Here is a 14,234-nt window from a genome sequence, read left to right on the forward strand (position 1 = left end):
ACCTGAAAAATTGCTGTAGTCCTCATGCCCCCTCTCCCAGTGCTGCCACCACCACCCAGCCTGAATGCTGTGCGGCCCTGCTCCCTGCCATGAACAGTGCAATGCTGCCTTCCAGCCCTCGCCTGCCCTCGCCCGCCAAGCAGATCCAGGGGGGGAAGTAGCTGGGGGAGGGGAAGAATTTTTGGCATCTGTTTGCCCGAAAGAAGGGGAGAATTTTTTCTCCCTCTGCCTTGATCTGCCCCCCCTTTCCTGCCCCACAGACTTCCTGATGGGCGGGTGGAGGAGGGGGGTGGCGTAGGTGGCACACAATATATCTTGGGTTGCTTTTAAAAGCCAAAGATGATCTCCTACTTAAAAAGGTTGGAGACCACTGTCTTAGACTAACCTGAGAAGATTGAATTGATTCAGCCTTGGGCTTTTTGACTGTTTGTACTTAGCCGAACTGTTTTCAGTGTAAATTGTTTGAAATTTTAACACTGAAAAATGCCTCCTGCCAACTTTGGTTTGTTTAATTTTCTCTAGAAACGTTGCAGATCCATCAAGAAGCTGGAGCATGGCCATGAGCAAGACCAATGATTTTGTGGTTCTAAGCAATGGTAGCGTTCTGTCTAATGCTGCCAGTCCTGGTATCGTTGCGGCCAGTGATGGAGACATTGCAGCCCAACACCTCCCATCCAAGGAAGCACCGAGATCAAAAGTGAGTCCAAATGGGTGCCTGCAACTGAATGGTACAATCAAACCATCCTTTCTGCCTTTAGACAACCAAAGAACTCAACAGATGTTGACACAGTGTTGCCACCCTTGCCCATACCATCACCCTTTAAGTAGCCATAATAATAGGCAAGAATGTCATTCACTGGCTGGCAGCACAGGACCATCTGCAATGACTTCTTGCTGCCTGCAGCCACATGCTGAGTATTCAGCATCTGTTTGCCAAAAACATGCACCCATGTATCAGACTGCCTGCTGTCTTCAGCCTTCCCCATCATTCTGCCTTCACCATCAGTGGCCTGACCATTTTCAGCATCAGCCTGTACAGCAACATATAGCCAGAATAAGGTGAGTGAACTACATTTTCAGTAATCAATATGTAGCTAGTTCCATAGTTATTTATTTATAATTTCTCCACAAAAATAGGAGAAGATTAAAAAGGAGAGAGAGTCTGGTATTTTCTGTGTGCTGCTACATAGCCCATAATAAATCTGAGGTATTACCCCACTTCTGTCTGTGGGGATGATATAATTTTAATTATTCATTTCATTCTTATTTAGATTTCCAAAGTTTACTGTTCAAAGGGAACTAATTCATGTAAAAATATTTATGTAGCATAGCAAAAAATCTTCCTTCTTCCCACAGAAATGCTGGTTTGTTCATTCTTGGCATTTTTGGAGCTTCTGGAAGTCTATGCAATTCTTGCAGTTATATACTTACAGCTGTCAAAAAATGTTTAGGGATTAAAGTTACTTCTCATTGCCAGCTATGTTCTGAGCTTCTGTAGAATGACTATTATAGCTTTAGCTCAGTTGTGTAATCACTGGAGAGATCAGCAGTTGGGCTAGAATCTTTCACTGATGTGCCTCTGTCTGACGCCTTGTACGCAAAAGCGAATTCCATTAAATTATCAATCAGACACTAAGCCTCTCCATGTCATGGACTCAAGCTTTGCTAAACTTTATTTAGAATTTGGGTATTAAATATATTAAAATTACAGCTGCATCTTCAGCAGTCCATATGCTTAAAGTCCGGCTCCACCTGGTGCCAGTTGTGATGGTAAGTGCTCACCAGTTTTGTAAACTGGATTTCAGGTGTCTTATTATGGGCACCTTAAACATGAGGAAAAACTGTACAAAAATAGTATTGGTTTAAGTGATTTTTTCCCAGCATCATATAAGACATTTGTAGAGACGTGAAAGCAGACAATTGTTCTGCCTGGCATTCAGTTGTCTTAACAATGAGAACATCTCTTCTCTTCTTGCAGTCCCTTGTCTTGTTCAGTGCACACCTTCCAATTGCTACAACAAATGAGGCAAGAGTCTTGCTGACAATGGCCCCTTTCACCACACAGTCTTGATTCATTCCATGAGCATTGAAAATCTCTACACTGAATAAGGCAGGATTGGAGGGGAGGGGAGGGGGAAACTGTGTGATCCTGTCATTAAAGTTCATATTATGCGGATGCATAAAGCAGAAAAAAACAGGGTTATACAATCAACTTTTTAATTTTGGCATTTCTTAACTGAATGGCATTTGACTGTGAACCTTAGAAAAAATATGTTAACATAATTTAAAGTGATTTCAGAACTGGAAAAAAAATTGTGTTGTCTATATCAGACCCTTGTGTTGTCTATATTAGACCCTTAGCTGCTTGATGTCAGTATGGTAAGAGTTTTCTTACATTCGCTTGACCAAAGTTCAGGCTAGAGAAGAAGAGGCAAAAGAGAATATCAGGCCACAGGATGTTACTGGGTGTGAACCATTTCAGAAAATTCAAGAAACATGGATTGAAAAAAACTAGGTTAAAGGTCTCAAGGTCACATAGATTATATTTAATGTTTTGATGCTAAACAAGGCTAATATTAGACCAGTTAAGCTTAGATATGGAATAAAAATATAATACGAATATTATTTGGAATAGTGCATATTCAGAATGCTTTTACATCATTTGGTAAGCTTTTTCATATTTTAGCCAGGCAGAGTATAAAAATCTGGGTTAATCTCAGAATCTTTTTTCTTTAGCCTTGACCTACAGTTCTTGTTGAATAGCCCATCTTCAATGAACTAAAATAAGTGCTCTTTTAAAACTTAATTTGAAACCTAGGGGAAAAGTCCTTCTCCCTAAGGCTGCATGCAGACATTCAAGGTGGTTAGGGGGAGATTAGATCGGGTTAAAAATGGCCACCTAATCTATTTAATTTGCCCAGGTATGGACCTTACGCTAGTTAGGTGGATCTAAATGCAAACTATACAGAAGTTCATCACAGTTAGATTGGTTTAAAAATGACTGACCTGATCTAAATTAAATCTACCTCTGAGGTACCTTCAACTTAGATAGAGTTGGCCATTTTTAGACTGATCTAACTGTCCTAAATTTCTGTGCAGTTCCCAGAGCAGCCCCAGGGTTGGTAAAGTCCAACCCCTGGCCCCAGCCCCAGAGCCTCCCTGAATGTCTGTACACAGTCTGAGAGGGCGCATCCCCACAAGCGAAAACGTGCATTTCCCCAGGGACAAACAGTAGTGGCACAATATGTACCACTGTTGCTTGTCCCCGGGGAACACCCATGCACACACACTCTGGCATGCAGCACATTACCCCAGGCAGAAGAGGCAAGGCTGGGGCCAGCACCTGGCATGGCCCAGCAGCCTTACCTGGGGCCCTCCTGGGGTTGCAGCCATGGTGATCTGGCAGCCATGGTGAGCCAGCAGCTGGAGTGTGGCTCTGGCCAGCCAGGCTCTGCTCCACATTATTTGGATGCAGGTTTTTTGACACCGGCATCTCCTGGTGTCAACCCTCTTCCCCCTTGCCACTGCAAATCAGCAGCACAAGGAATGTCCACATGGGCGGCGCATGCAGTGTGCAGCTCTGCATGCCACATGTTCCTCACTCGTCTGGACGTGCCCTGGCTGGCTACCTGTTAGAGGCTTTTTAAGACTTAAATAAATTCATTTTAAATTCTCTCAAATATTAACAGGATTGTTATTTTTTTTAGATCCATTTAAATAATTTGTTTATGTCCTGTTGAGTCCTTTGTCCTGTTCAGTCATTCATATCTTTACTGTATTTTATTATTGAATTTGCTATTAAAAATTAACATTTTCTTGTGTTTGTGATTATTTTATTTTGGTGAGACTGGTTCTTCAAACTTCTCTTGGTTTTTGGAATATACATGAGGGTCAACAGTGAGGAATCATATTTGCTTTCATATGGGAAATCGACCAGATTAGATTGCATAGATATCTACCAGTGGAACTAACAGAGTAACTGGTAAAGATAGTTGAAAAAAATTAGTTTTATACAGGATAGTTTGAAAACTATCCTTTTTCTTTTGGAAATTTATTACAAAATTAATGGGGAAAAAAAACAAATGTATTTTGGCTTTTACAACCATTTAAAAAAAAATAATTTCAGAAATTGAAAATCTTGCTAAAAATGAACGTTTTACTGCAAAATTTATTTTTTGTTTTCTTATATTGACTAAAACTAAAGTTTCCAAAATTTTCATGTTGGCAAACACCCCCCCTTTTACCCCCTCCCCCCCCAAAAAGCCACTACACTTGACAAGATGTTTCAACAAAGCTTGAGCTTCTCTGTTAAATGAAAGTGTCTCAATTGCCATTTACATGGACCTGCCATTAGCAGAGAATGGCCCCACAAACACTTCCCAAGTATAATTAGTGCCTTCTGATGCCTTGAGCTAGTGGCCTGTAGTAGCTGGGAAGAGCAATTAGAAGGAAATTCCTTTTCAGCTCTATGAAAGATTGTCCTCAATCCAGGTAGTCTTCTAAAAATCTAGCTGCTAAATTCTAACAAGCCTCTACTGAGTATGAACAAAAGTAACTTTTTTAATGGATTACAACTGAGCCACAGGATGCATTTTCACAGGAAGAATAAAAAGCAAATCTCTGATCTCACTTAGTAAATTTAAATTCCTTCCACCCAAGCATGTATACACTAGAATTTCTCAATTAAAGATCTGAAAGAATTGAATGTTGGTGAAATAGTCTCAGAAATAACTGAACTGTTTGAAATATTTTTAAAATTTCAGCCAAAAATAGACCTCTAATGTGAAGAATTTTAATATGAATAATTATTTAAAGTTGTATAGGAATTATTGGCAATTCCGCCATTAATAGATGTAATAAACTAATTGTTGACATTTCTTTGGAAGCATTTCTTCACATGCAGGAAAGTTAGATATTCTTTTCACTCTAGAAATCAGCTTGTGACAAAAGTTGGGAGTCATTTTTTCTACATTGACATTCATAAAATGAAGAGGGTATTAAAGCATTCAACCTTCAGCACATTTTTTCAGATTTTTAATGTAGGGCCCCGAAATCCTATAGTATTCCTTCAGTGTAGCAGGTCAGCATTTTGTCATCTGTGCCCTTCTGTAGCCATGCAAAAGGAAAGATTCTCTCTATAACTTGAGTTCTTATTTGAAAACAGACTTGTCTAGAACTAGCAAAGTGAAAACTAGTATGTGTTATCATACACTGATTTCCCTGTCAGGTTTGCTCCAATTGGAAATACTAATATGGCCAACCTCTGAGGAGCAAAATCTATAGATTCACTACAAACCTCTGAAACTGGAAGTAGTTTATAGTAGTAGTTTGATTTAGAGCATCTATAAAGTGCAGAGCTACCCCACTTTCTATCTGACTTCAGATTAACACGGCTAAATACCTCTCTATAGCTTGTATAGCCATTTTGGCTAAGGACAGAAATTATACATAAACCAGTGTAAGTGATCAGAAACTGGTTCAAATCTGTAGCACAACAGACGTTCAGCGCACAAAAACCACTTTCAAAAAGGCTAAAACCAATTTCAGATAGATCTGGCTGGATGTTAACCTGATTGAAGTTAAACTGGTTTACTGAACTTCTGTCCCAGATTAACTCCACATTCAAGTTTGCACTGTCCCCTAGCATCCCAAAATGCTTTGCACCTTCCTTGCACACTCCCACTTGCAGGGTGGGTGGGCTAGCTTTGGCCCTAACTGTCTGCTCCAGCTCAGCCGGGAGGAATGCACTAGCGTGCTCCCAGCTTCTGGTTGAGCCACTGCAGGCATGTGGCTGCATTTCCAGAATCAAAAGTGAATGTCTGTTCACTTGCTTATTAGTTCAATCTACATGCCTTAGACTAATCTGCAAAGACTGAATCAGTTCAGCCTCAGGCTTTTTGACTGTCTGTACTTAGCCTTTAAGTTGGTGCTATGGGCAGGCTAATTAGTCTTCTCAGAGCTAATTAGCACAGGTGCAGCACCAGGTATATGTGGCCATGTTGTTTCTAGCTGGAAAGGCGGCCTATTCTCATGTGGCACTTGGCCAGGTAAACTAGCAGTGCCTCTCAGTAGTATAGCCATGGCTGTGAGTGGGACTAGCTCTGTCCATGGCTGCCTTTCTGACCTGGAAATAATATGGGTGCAGGCAGCATTGTGCCACAGCCTTGCAGCAGACCCCATTTTCAAATTGTGGACCAAAATCCTGCTTCAGGCAGTTCTTGCAGACACTAAGAGAGGCCTTCAGATGTGGGATAGTTCTGGAAAATTTGGAACTTTATTTGGTACTTTAACCAAAATATTTTGTTTTGCCCAAAAGGTGTGTTTGGGCTCTTTGAGTTGCACCTGTTTATCCTTCTTGCACATCACCTCCAGCAGTAAACTTTGTCAGGGTAAATTTTGGAGTAAATTACTGCACCTGTGTAATCCTAATGAGAAAGTTGGGCTACAGATCTGAAAGCAGGGAGAGAATTTGACACTACAGTTACAAGTTTGAGGCATGTATTACAATAACTATCTACATTATGATTTTCTATGCATCACTGTATGTAAACATTTCTACTCGGTGCACACCTTCCTGGGGTTATTGAACCCTAGCAGTCTTTCCTGCCCAAAGCAGGGGGACTGGACCCAATGATCTTGCGAGGTTCCTTCCAGCCCTGAACTTCTGTGAATCTATGAACCATCCCAACCCCCCTGAAGCTTCCTTCCATTTATGGAAGAGTAATGTTCCTTACCGGTAGTCAGTCTTTGAATTAACCTGACTTCTTTGAGGAGTTTGTTTTCAGCCAGGCTGCTTGATCCTTTGTCATTGGTAACTTAGCTTCAGTGGTAAGGTGACTAGCACTCTTAGGCCTTGTGTAATTTTGAGAACCGGGGTCTAGATGCATGGGTGACTGGTGCTACCTTAGTCAAAGGGGTCCCCCACGGCCAATCTCACCAACCAGGGGGTCCCCCCACGGCAAAACTCGCTGACCAGGAAGCAGCTATCGCAGGAAGTGGCTGTGGCACTACATCCAGCGCTCTTGCTCCCTGGCCGGTGCTCACAGGCAGGGTACTGGTGTTCCCACCTGCCCACCCTTGCTTATCACCTAAGTGGGAAGCACGGCCATTCAGGGGATGCACCAGTGCTCTCAGGGGGTGCATGTGCACCCCTGTGCACCCCCAACACATCACCACTGTCTAGATGAGAAGTGAGTATGCTTATTTAAAATGTTTCCCCCGCTATCATTTTAGTTTTATTTGGGTTGAGCCAGTTGCTATACATCCAGTTGTTGACTACTTGTTTGCATTATGGCATATTATTGGGGTGGCAGGTAAGTTTATGACAGCTGTGTACAATTGCGTATCATCAATTGTATTGGCAGATACTATGCATGAACTACAGTACATTTGCAACTTATGTGGGGGTTACGTTCCAAAGTCAGTGTGTACAGGTGAAATTGCGTATAGCTGAAATCACTGGGCTTCGGTGCCAAGCAGCTGCTGCTGCCGCTGGGCCCAGGCAAGGCGGGCGTGGCGACACACAGCCCGTGCGTGCGGTGCAACAGCACGCACTTCTTGCCCCTCTCATCCTTCGTCACCTCGTCCCGCCAGGGCAGCCAGCTGAGCGTGAGCCCCCCAGCCGTGCAGGCACATGCAGGCAATACCGTGTGGTGCCACACAACGCGCCGTGCCCTGGCCGGCATCCGGCTGCCAGCCCCAGCAGCCAAGTGCGTAAAGCTGAATTCGCATAAGTTAAATACGCGTAAGTTGCAACTGTACTCTACTGCATCTAAAAGACTTACCTGTAGCTTACTAATGCCTCTCTGTGTGCAAATTAGGCCTTCTGCTTAATTTTAGACTCGCTAGTTAACTACCTCTTAGGGCTGTGCGAAGCTTCGGGTGGTGATTTGATTCAGCCATAGGGTGGGGAGCTAGGGAAGCTCATTCAGAGCCCCCCACATGGCATGAGGCAGTGGGGGACAGTGGGGATCACCCACCTGCCTGGCAGCACCCGCTGAATCGGGGCTTTGAAAAAAAGAAAAAAAAAGAGCCAGGAGCTGGGGTGGGAAGGGCAGCGATTGCTGGGCTGGGGGGGATGGGCCTGGCTGATTTGCCCACATTGATTTGGAACAGTGATTCAAATTACCAAATTAAGTCACAGTTCCCTGAATTGGACGAATCTGAATCCAAAGCGAATACTAGCCACTTTGCACAGGCCTACTACCTCTCTACTTCTCAACTATATTGTTAGTAATAAAGCTAGATGCATTTTACTACACCTCAAAATTACCTGATAGAAAGTGAAATGAAGATATATTAGCATGCAGCCTCACATTTGAAAGTCTGTGCAGGAAGGAGCATTCTAGCTTATTGCTGTCTTTGCAAAGCTAAAAAGAGTAAAAAAAACAATTGTAGAAGTTGTTATACTTTTGTCACTAAGGAAGTCTGATAACTGAATTAACCAAAGTACTGGACCTGTTGATTTAGTACCATTTTTTTAGGTCAAAATCTGAACAAGACTTTCCTTTCCAAATATGTTTCTTCATAGACTAACTTGGAAGTCATCCAGTTTTACAATATGTGCATGCTTTAAGAAAATTAGTTTTAAATGAAGCTGTTCTATAACACACGTTTAATGCAAAATCAAACTATTGCTGTTCATTGACAGTGTAAATATATATTCAAGTATTATTCTAATTGCTTGTTGGAGAAAAGAGGTATTATTGTATAGAAAAAAACCAACACCGTCTTATCACTAAAACTTAAAAGTATGGGGTAGCAACCAATTATTTGAGCATGGCAGGTTGTGTCAGGTTTTTCAAGCCTAAGGCTGAACATTTGTCAATGACCTAGTATTAAAAGAATGTGGGCCTAAAGAGAAACTGAAGTAATGTTACACTTGGACTATCCTTTCAAAACTAGCTGGATTGTGGGTTTTATAGCAAGTTTAACTTTGAAAAAATAGGGTTTTTTTACTACATTCATGATGAAATAGATATTTCCAAGACAAACTGATGTTTCAGTGCATTAAAGGCAGTTAAATCAGTACATTTTAGTAGTTTTCAAAATAGAATTTCACTCTAGAAATCTAGAATCCTTTTACAACTTAAAACTTAAACCAGCAAACTTATATACTACTTACGCTTGTATTTACATGGGGAGAATTAGTTATTTGTACATTACAGATTAGGCTAGTGATGGTTTGTGTTAGAATGCTGGCAAGACAATGTTAACTGAGCTATTGTGCTGACTATAAAACAATTGCATCTGTGAACAAGTAGGTAAAGTAAATGAAATATTGGACCAAATTCTTCTGATTGTGTCCTTTTAAAAACACAGACCCCCTGAGATTAGAAGACCTTGGACCAGAAGTGGTAATTATTATATTTTAAGCCCAACATTAATGCAGAATGTAGCTAATTCAAATCTATTCTTAACCCTTTCACCATAAGGAAAAACATTTTACTTAATAAGCAGTTTAGTATTTGTAATATTCCAGCTGCTTATCTATGCTATAGAAATAAATTACTCAGGCCTTTAATTTTTTTTCCCAACAGATATTTTCTAAACTTTATTTTTCAGGAAAGGGCTGAGTTTTATTTTTCAAGTCATTTTTAAAGGTCCTTACTACACCCTCCTTTTCAAAGGAGCCACATCACAGTAACCCTCCTTCTAGCTTCCTGAGGCTGTATTTACACACAATTTACAGACGGTAGTGCTTGGACCATTGGCAAATCAAATGTTTCTAGCTCTGTTGTCAACTACTTCTGCAGCCATCAGGGTTAGGAACAGATTTGGCATTTGTCCCTGCATAACTTGTGCCTGTGTTTGTCCCCCCAAAATATCTTGGAATTGGCCTGTATGCACAGAACTCTTCTAATCAGGGTTTAGTGAGTGACTGAATGCAGTGCTGCTTTTCTGCCATTGATTCAGTGATGGAATCCATGAGATAAGTATACTGATATACTTGCAATATCCTGGGATAAACTGTTACTGCCTCTTATGCAGGAAACTTCTTTAGGATTTATCCCAGGACAAGAGAGACAGATGTTTGTCTGCTTGCACTTTGTCCCGGGATATTTTTTTTTACCCCAGGATGTGACATCTGTTTGCAGCTTGAGTCTTCACAGAAGCTTAGAGCTGGAAGGAAGCTTGTCACAACAAAGTCGTAGCTGGAAATTTGAATGGGAAATGATGGAGAATAATGTGTTTCAGTCTTCTGTTCTCCAAAAGCTGGAGGAGAAGCAGCAGAGCCCACCTTTAGCAAGTGGAAGCATTAATGCAGTGGGAGCTACCAGGGAAGAAGTAAACTTACCCTGCCCAGCAGCATATACAGAGAAAGAGAGAAGCAGATGAAAACTGAAAAACATATGAATACAGTTATTTTTTCTACTGAAACTAAACACTGCATTTAAGAAGATTAATCATTTTAGTAAATAAAATGAGTTCTTGATACTTTCCCATGTTGGTTATCCTCCCCCCAGGGACATGTGATTTAAATGGAAGGGGGAAAGGTACATGCAGAGACCACCTTTGTTAAAATATGATCTGAACAGTGAAAAGCCTATGTGAGGTTGCCTCTGGAGCCAATTTACATTGCTTCTTTAAGACTTGTGTGTGTGTTTTATTAGGACAATATTGTGTAAAAGTAAGGACACCTAATCTATAACCTTGCTAGTCTTGATAGTGACACTCACAGAATCTCTCTTACATTATAGAGATAGGGGACATAAGATAACTTATTCAGGTATGCACTGAACTAGACAGAAAATGAGGTCATCAAGGCATAGAAAAGGTCACAGTACTGCAGGCAAGAGAACTCTTTTTACTTAACATAGAACACACAGCCCTTGTCCCATAAATGGGGTATGAGTATTCTTATTTCAAAGAAAATCAGCTGTATATTTCCTACCATCACTTACATTTTGAGGAGTAGAGGCTGATGCTCTTGGCTGCAGCAGATAAACAAGTAAATCATTTTGTATAGTTTCTGCATTAAGAATGGTTTTACTAATAACGAATGATAAAAGTATGGACACAGGTTGGATGGTGATTTTTCCAAGGTCACACATTGTCTTGTCAACTTTAACAGTCAAAATGATCCCCCCACCCCCATCCTTTCAATTAAATCATTAGGTGGACTTAAAAATTGAGATTTTAAAACATTTTTTGGAGGAAGCATCTCTTGCTGAGCTGGCATTTTTCAGTCTTTTCTTAGCTACCAGGAATACCTGCTTTGAGGAAAACTTGAGGTTCTCATTTAGACAAAATGACTAAAAGCTAAAATTTTAAAACAACTAACAAATAGGGCTGTGTGAAGCTTCAGTAGCTGATTCAATTTGGAGGAAATTTGGCCCGATTCGGGAACCAAATCTCCAAATCCGAATCAAATCGGGAGACCAAGTAAAAGATCTAAATTGATTCGAAGCATCCAAATTGATTTGGAAAAGATTTGGCCAATTTGGAGATTCAGCCATAGACTAAACAGGCTGCTGATAGCTGCTTCCAGTTGGTAAGGCTGTTGGGGTTGGGGAAGGGTGGGATTGGGGCAGGGGCTGAGACAAGCTGCCCAGCCAGGGCAGAGTGGGGGCGCATTACTTGGGGAGGGAGTGGGGGCGGAGGGACATGGGATGCAGGCGTGATAGCACTGGGATTGGGGTCTATGCCCTACTGCCGCCCAGAGCGAGCTGCATCTGCATTGCGCTTTCCCCTGACCCCTCCCCCGTGCTGGCTGGGGAAGTGGCAACAGGGCATAGCCCCTGCGGCTCCCCCTGCTGGGGCAGAGGCAGGCACAGCCAAGGGAGCTGCGAGAGAAGCCCCCATGGCTGCCCTGCCCAGCCCCATTCCCTGCCCAGCCCCGGCTCCTGACACTTAAAAAAAAAAAAAAAAGCCCCCCCCCCATCAGCGGCAACGGGGACCGGGGGGGCTCTGGGGCCGCCTGGAAGATCCCCTCGGGCCCCCCCCCACCCCCTTCCCCCCCCCGCCCCCGGCCCTTGAACCTAAAAAAAAAAAAAAAAAAAAAAAGCCCCACACTCATCAGCTGCAACAGGGACCGTGGGGGCTCTGGGGTCGCCTGGCAGATCCCCTCGTGCCGCCCCTTCTCATTCGGCCCCTGCATCCTGCCCTGCCCACCCCAGCCTCCTGACAATTAAAAAACAAAAAAAGCCCCGCACTCACTGGCTGCAGGAGCAGTGATTGGGGCCTCTGGATGCTGCAGGTGACTGCAGTGGGGGGCAGCAGGTATCGGCCCCCCTGCTTAACATTCATGTGGCAGCTGTCGCATCGTGTGGGTGCAGCATGGCTCAGCAGGGTGCTGCACACTGTCTGGGAGCTGGAGTGGCTCCAGCAGTCTCCAGCACCACTCAGCCCCAGCTCCCATCTTGAAATAGGTTTCAAGTCAGCTGGTGGAACCAAGAACAAAATTTGAGTTTTGGATCCTGTTGTCTCATCAACCAGCTAGACTATTTTATATTTCAAATAAAATTAAAATAGACTTCTTTACCAGAGAGGCATAATACTGTACGAAAGTGTTAATGTTATCAGACTTATCATCGTCCATCTTCCTTTACAAAGGTTACATTCAGTTAAAGTCCATTTTTAAAAGCTGTTACACGGTGACTGATTTATATCCCAGCTCTGTGTTTCTAGAGTCTGCTATATCTCACAGAGTTCTGTGTTACGCACTGTATAAACCGTATTTTCCAAATGCTTTAATAGAGTCTACGCTTTTAATGAATGCCTGAAAACAAAAACAGTTTGTTGGGGTTTTTTTAAAATAAAAGTGAGTGGATAAAATGTTGTGGTGATAAAATTATTTAGCTGCCTCCTATCCACTCTACGGTTTGCCCCTTGTTATTTGGCAGACAGATGAGAAGCAGAAAGAAATGAAAAAGCTCTTGTTTTGTTCTGTTTTTTAAAAGCTTTTTCAAAAAGCATGGAAAGGTTTGCCAAATACCAAGTCTTAATAACAAGACTTTGTTATGAAACAGCTCCCTCCTCAATTCCAGGAAGAGGGTAATTGTTATCTAGTGCATTCTTTAAGGGCTTTCAGAGCTGCTTTATACGTAATTAATTAAGAAAATATTGCTGAATTTAACATTTAAAAGGTTATTTCTCACTTCAGCAATATTTAGTTGCTGTGCACAGCAACTAAATTATATAGTTTTTATTTGAAAATATTATATTTTCCATACTTCTGAATATTTCAATACAAAAATATATTTCAAACATTTATAGGTTTTCATTTTTATATCTGTATTCATAAATAACTTTTTTCTGTGCCTTATGTATATGTGCACTGCAGTAAAGTTCTATGAAGACTTATCTTGCTTGTCCTTATTAGTAGACTACAATACTGCAAGTTTCCAAAAATGATCATTTATTCAGATAAGATTCATGAGGTCTGGTTCTGATCTATTTTATCAACATTTGAACAGCTAATAGTGGTAGCTGCTGCTATTTGTTATGTTTTTTCTATCACCTACAGTTGCACCAAAATAACACATTATGGGTCAATCGCTTCTGCATGGTGGTCTATTACATTGAAGCAAAGAGACTGTCTTTTGTCCACCTTCTGATTTTCAGAGGAGGAAAGGTTAACTTTCTTCTTTGAGGAATTTTTTTTACTCAGTGGTTTGCCTTGGGGACTGGAAGGACATTGCTAAGGAAATCTAATTCCCTTCTCCTCCCATAGAATCCATTTTTCCATCAAATATGGAGATTGCCCTGTGGTCAGGTAAAGGGAGTTAAGTGGGGGAAGCAAGTTGATGCCTTTCTTCCATAACACCAGCCAGGTTCTCCAAATTTGGGTTCTCTCTGCATGTAGTGTGTCAGGGTGTCACCCTGTATTTTGTAGCATTTTGTTCAACTTTCCTTGCACTTATAAATTAGTCATACTCAAAGTTAATTTAATAGGTTTGTTCTGGCTTCATTAATAGTTTTTTTAGATCCCATGATGACAGTATGCAAGCAATATGCTGTAGATTTCATTAAATACTTGCACAGAGCTAAAGGCAATGGGCTAACATGTTGAGACCAATAGTACAAATAAAAAATCAATTTATAATTCAGTCATTGAGAACATTAAAGATATGTATATAGCAAAGTTGATAAGATTTTCAAGAACATTTAAGCAATCCAGCAGCTTTTTCAGGCTTTTTGATCACACTAATTAAGCACTAAGATCTGTCTAGACCTCAGATTGCTTTGAACTAAGTGTCTTTGCAGTGACAGAAAGAACTTCTAAGATTATT

The 14,234-nt window shown here is 41.5% G+C and overlaps 1 protein-coding gene across 4 annotated transcripts in view; it reads left to right on the plus strand.

The window, feature by feature from the left end:
* DISP1 (dispatched RND transporter family member 1) overlaps positions 1-14,234 on the plus strand; it is a 181,106-nt gene that overhangs the window by 121,521 nt on the left and 45,351 nt on the right. For 3 of the 4 annotated variants that reach the window (XM_019516498.1, XM_019516496.1, XM_019516497.1), the window contains exon 2: positions 523-1,059. In XM_019516498.1, coding sequence (XP_019372043.1) covers positions 554-1,059 — 506 coding nt within the window. In that variant the 5' untranslated portion in view covers positions 523-553. Of the gene's footprint in view, positions 1-522; positions 1,060-14,234 lie in introns of those variants that run through there. The other variant, XM_019516499.1, reaches the window with a different exon arrangement.

Source organism: Gavialis gangeticus, unplaced genomic scaffold, assembly GCF_001723915.1.
Source record: "Gavialis gangeticus isolate Ggan-Ray unplaced genomic scaffold, GavGan_comp1, whole genome shotgun sequence".
Lineage (NCBI taxonomy): Eukaryota > Metazoa > Chordata > Crocodylia > Gavialidae > Gavialis > Gavialis gangeticus.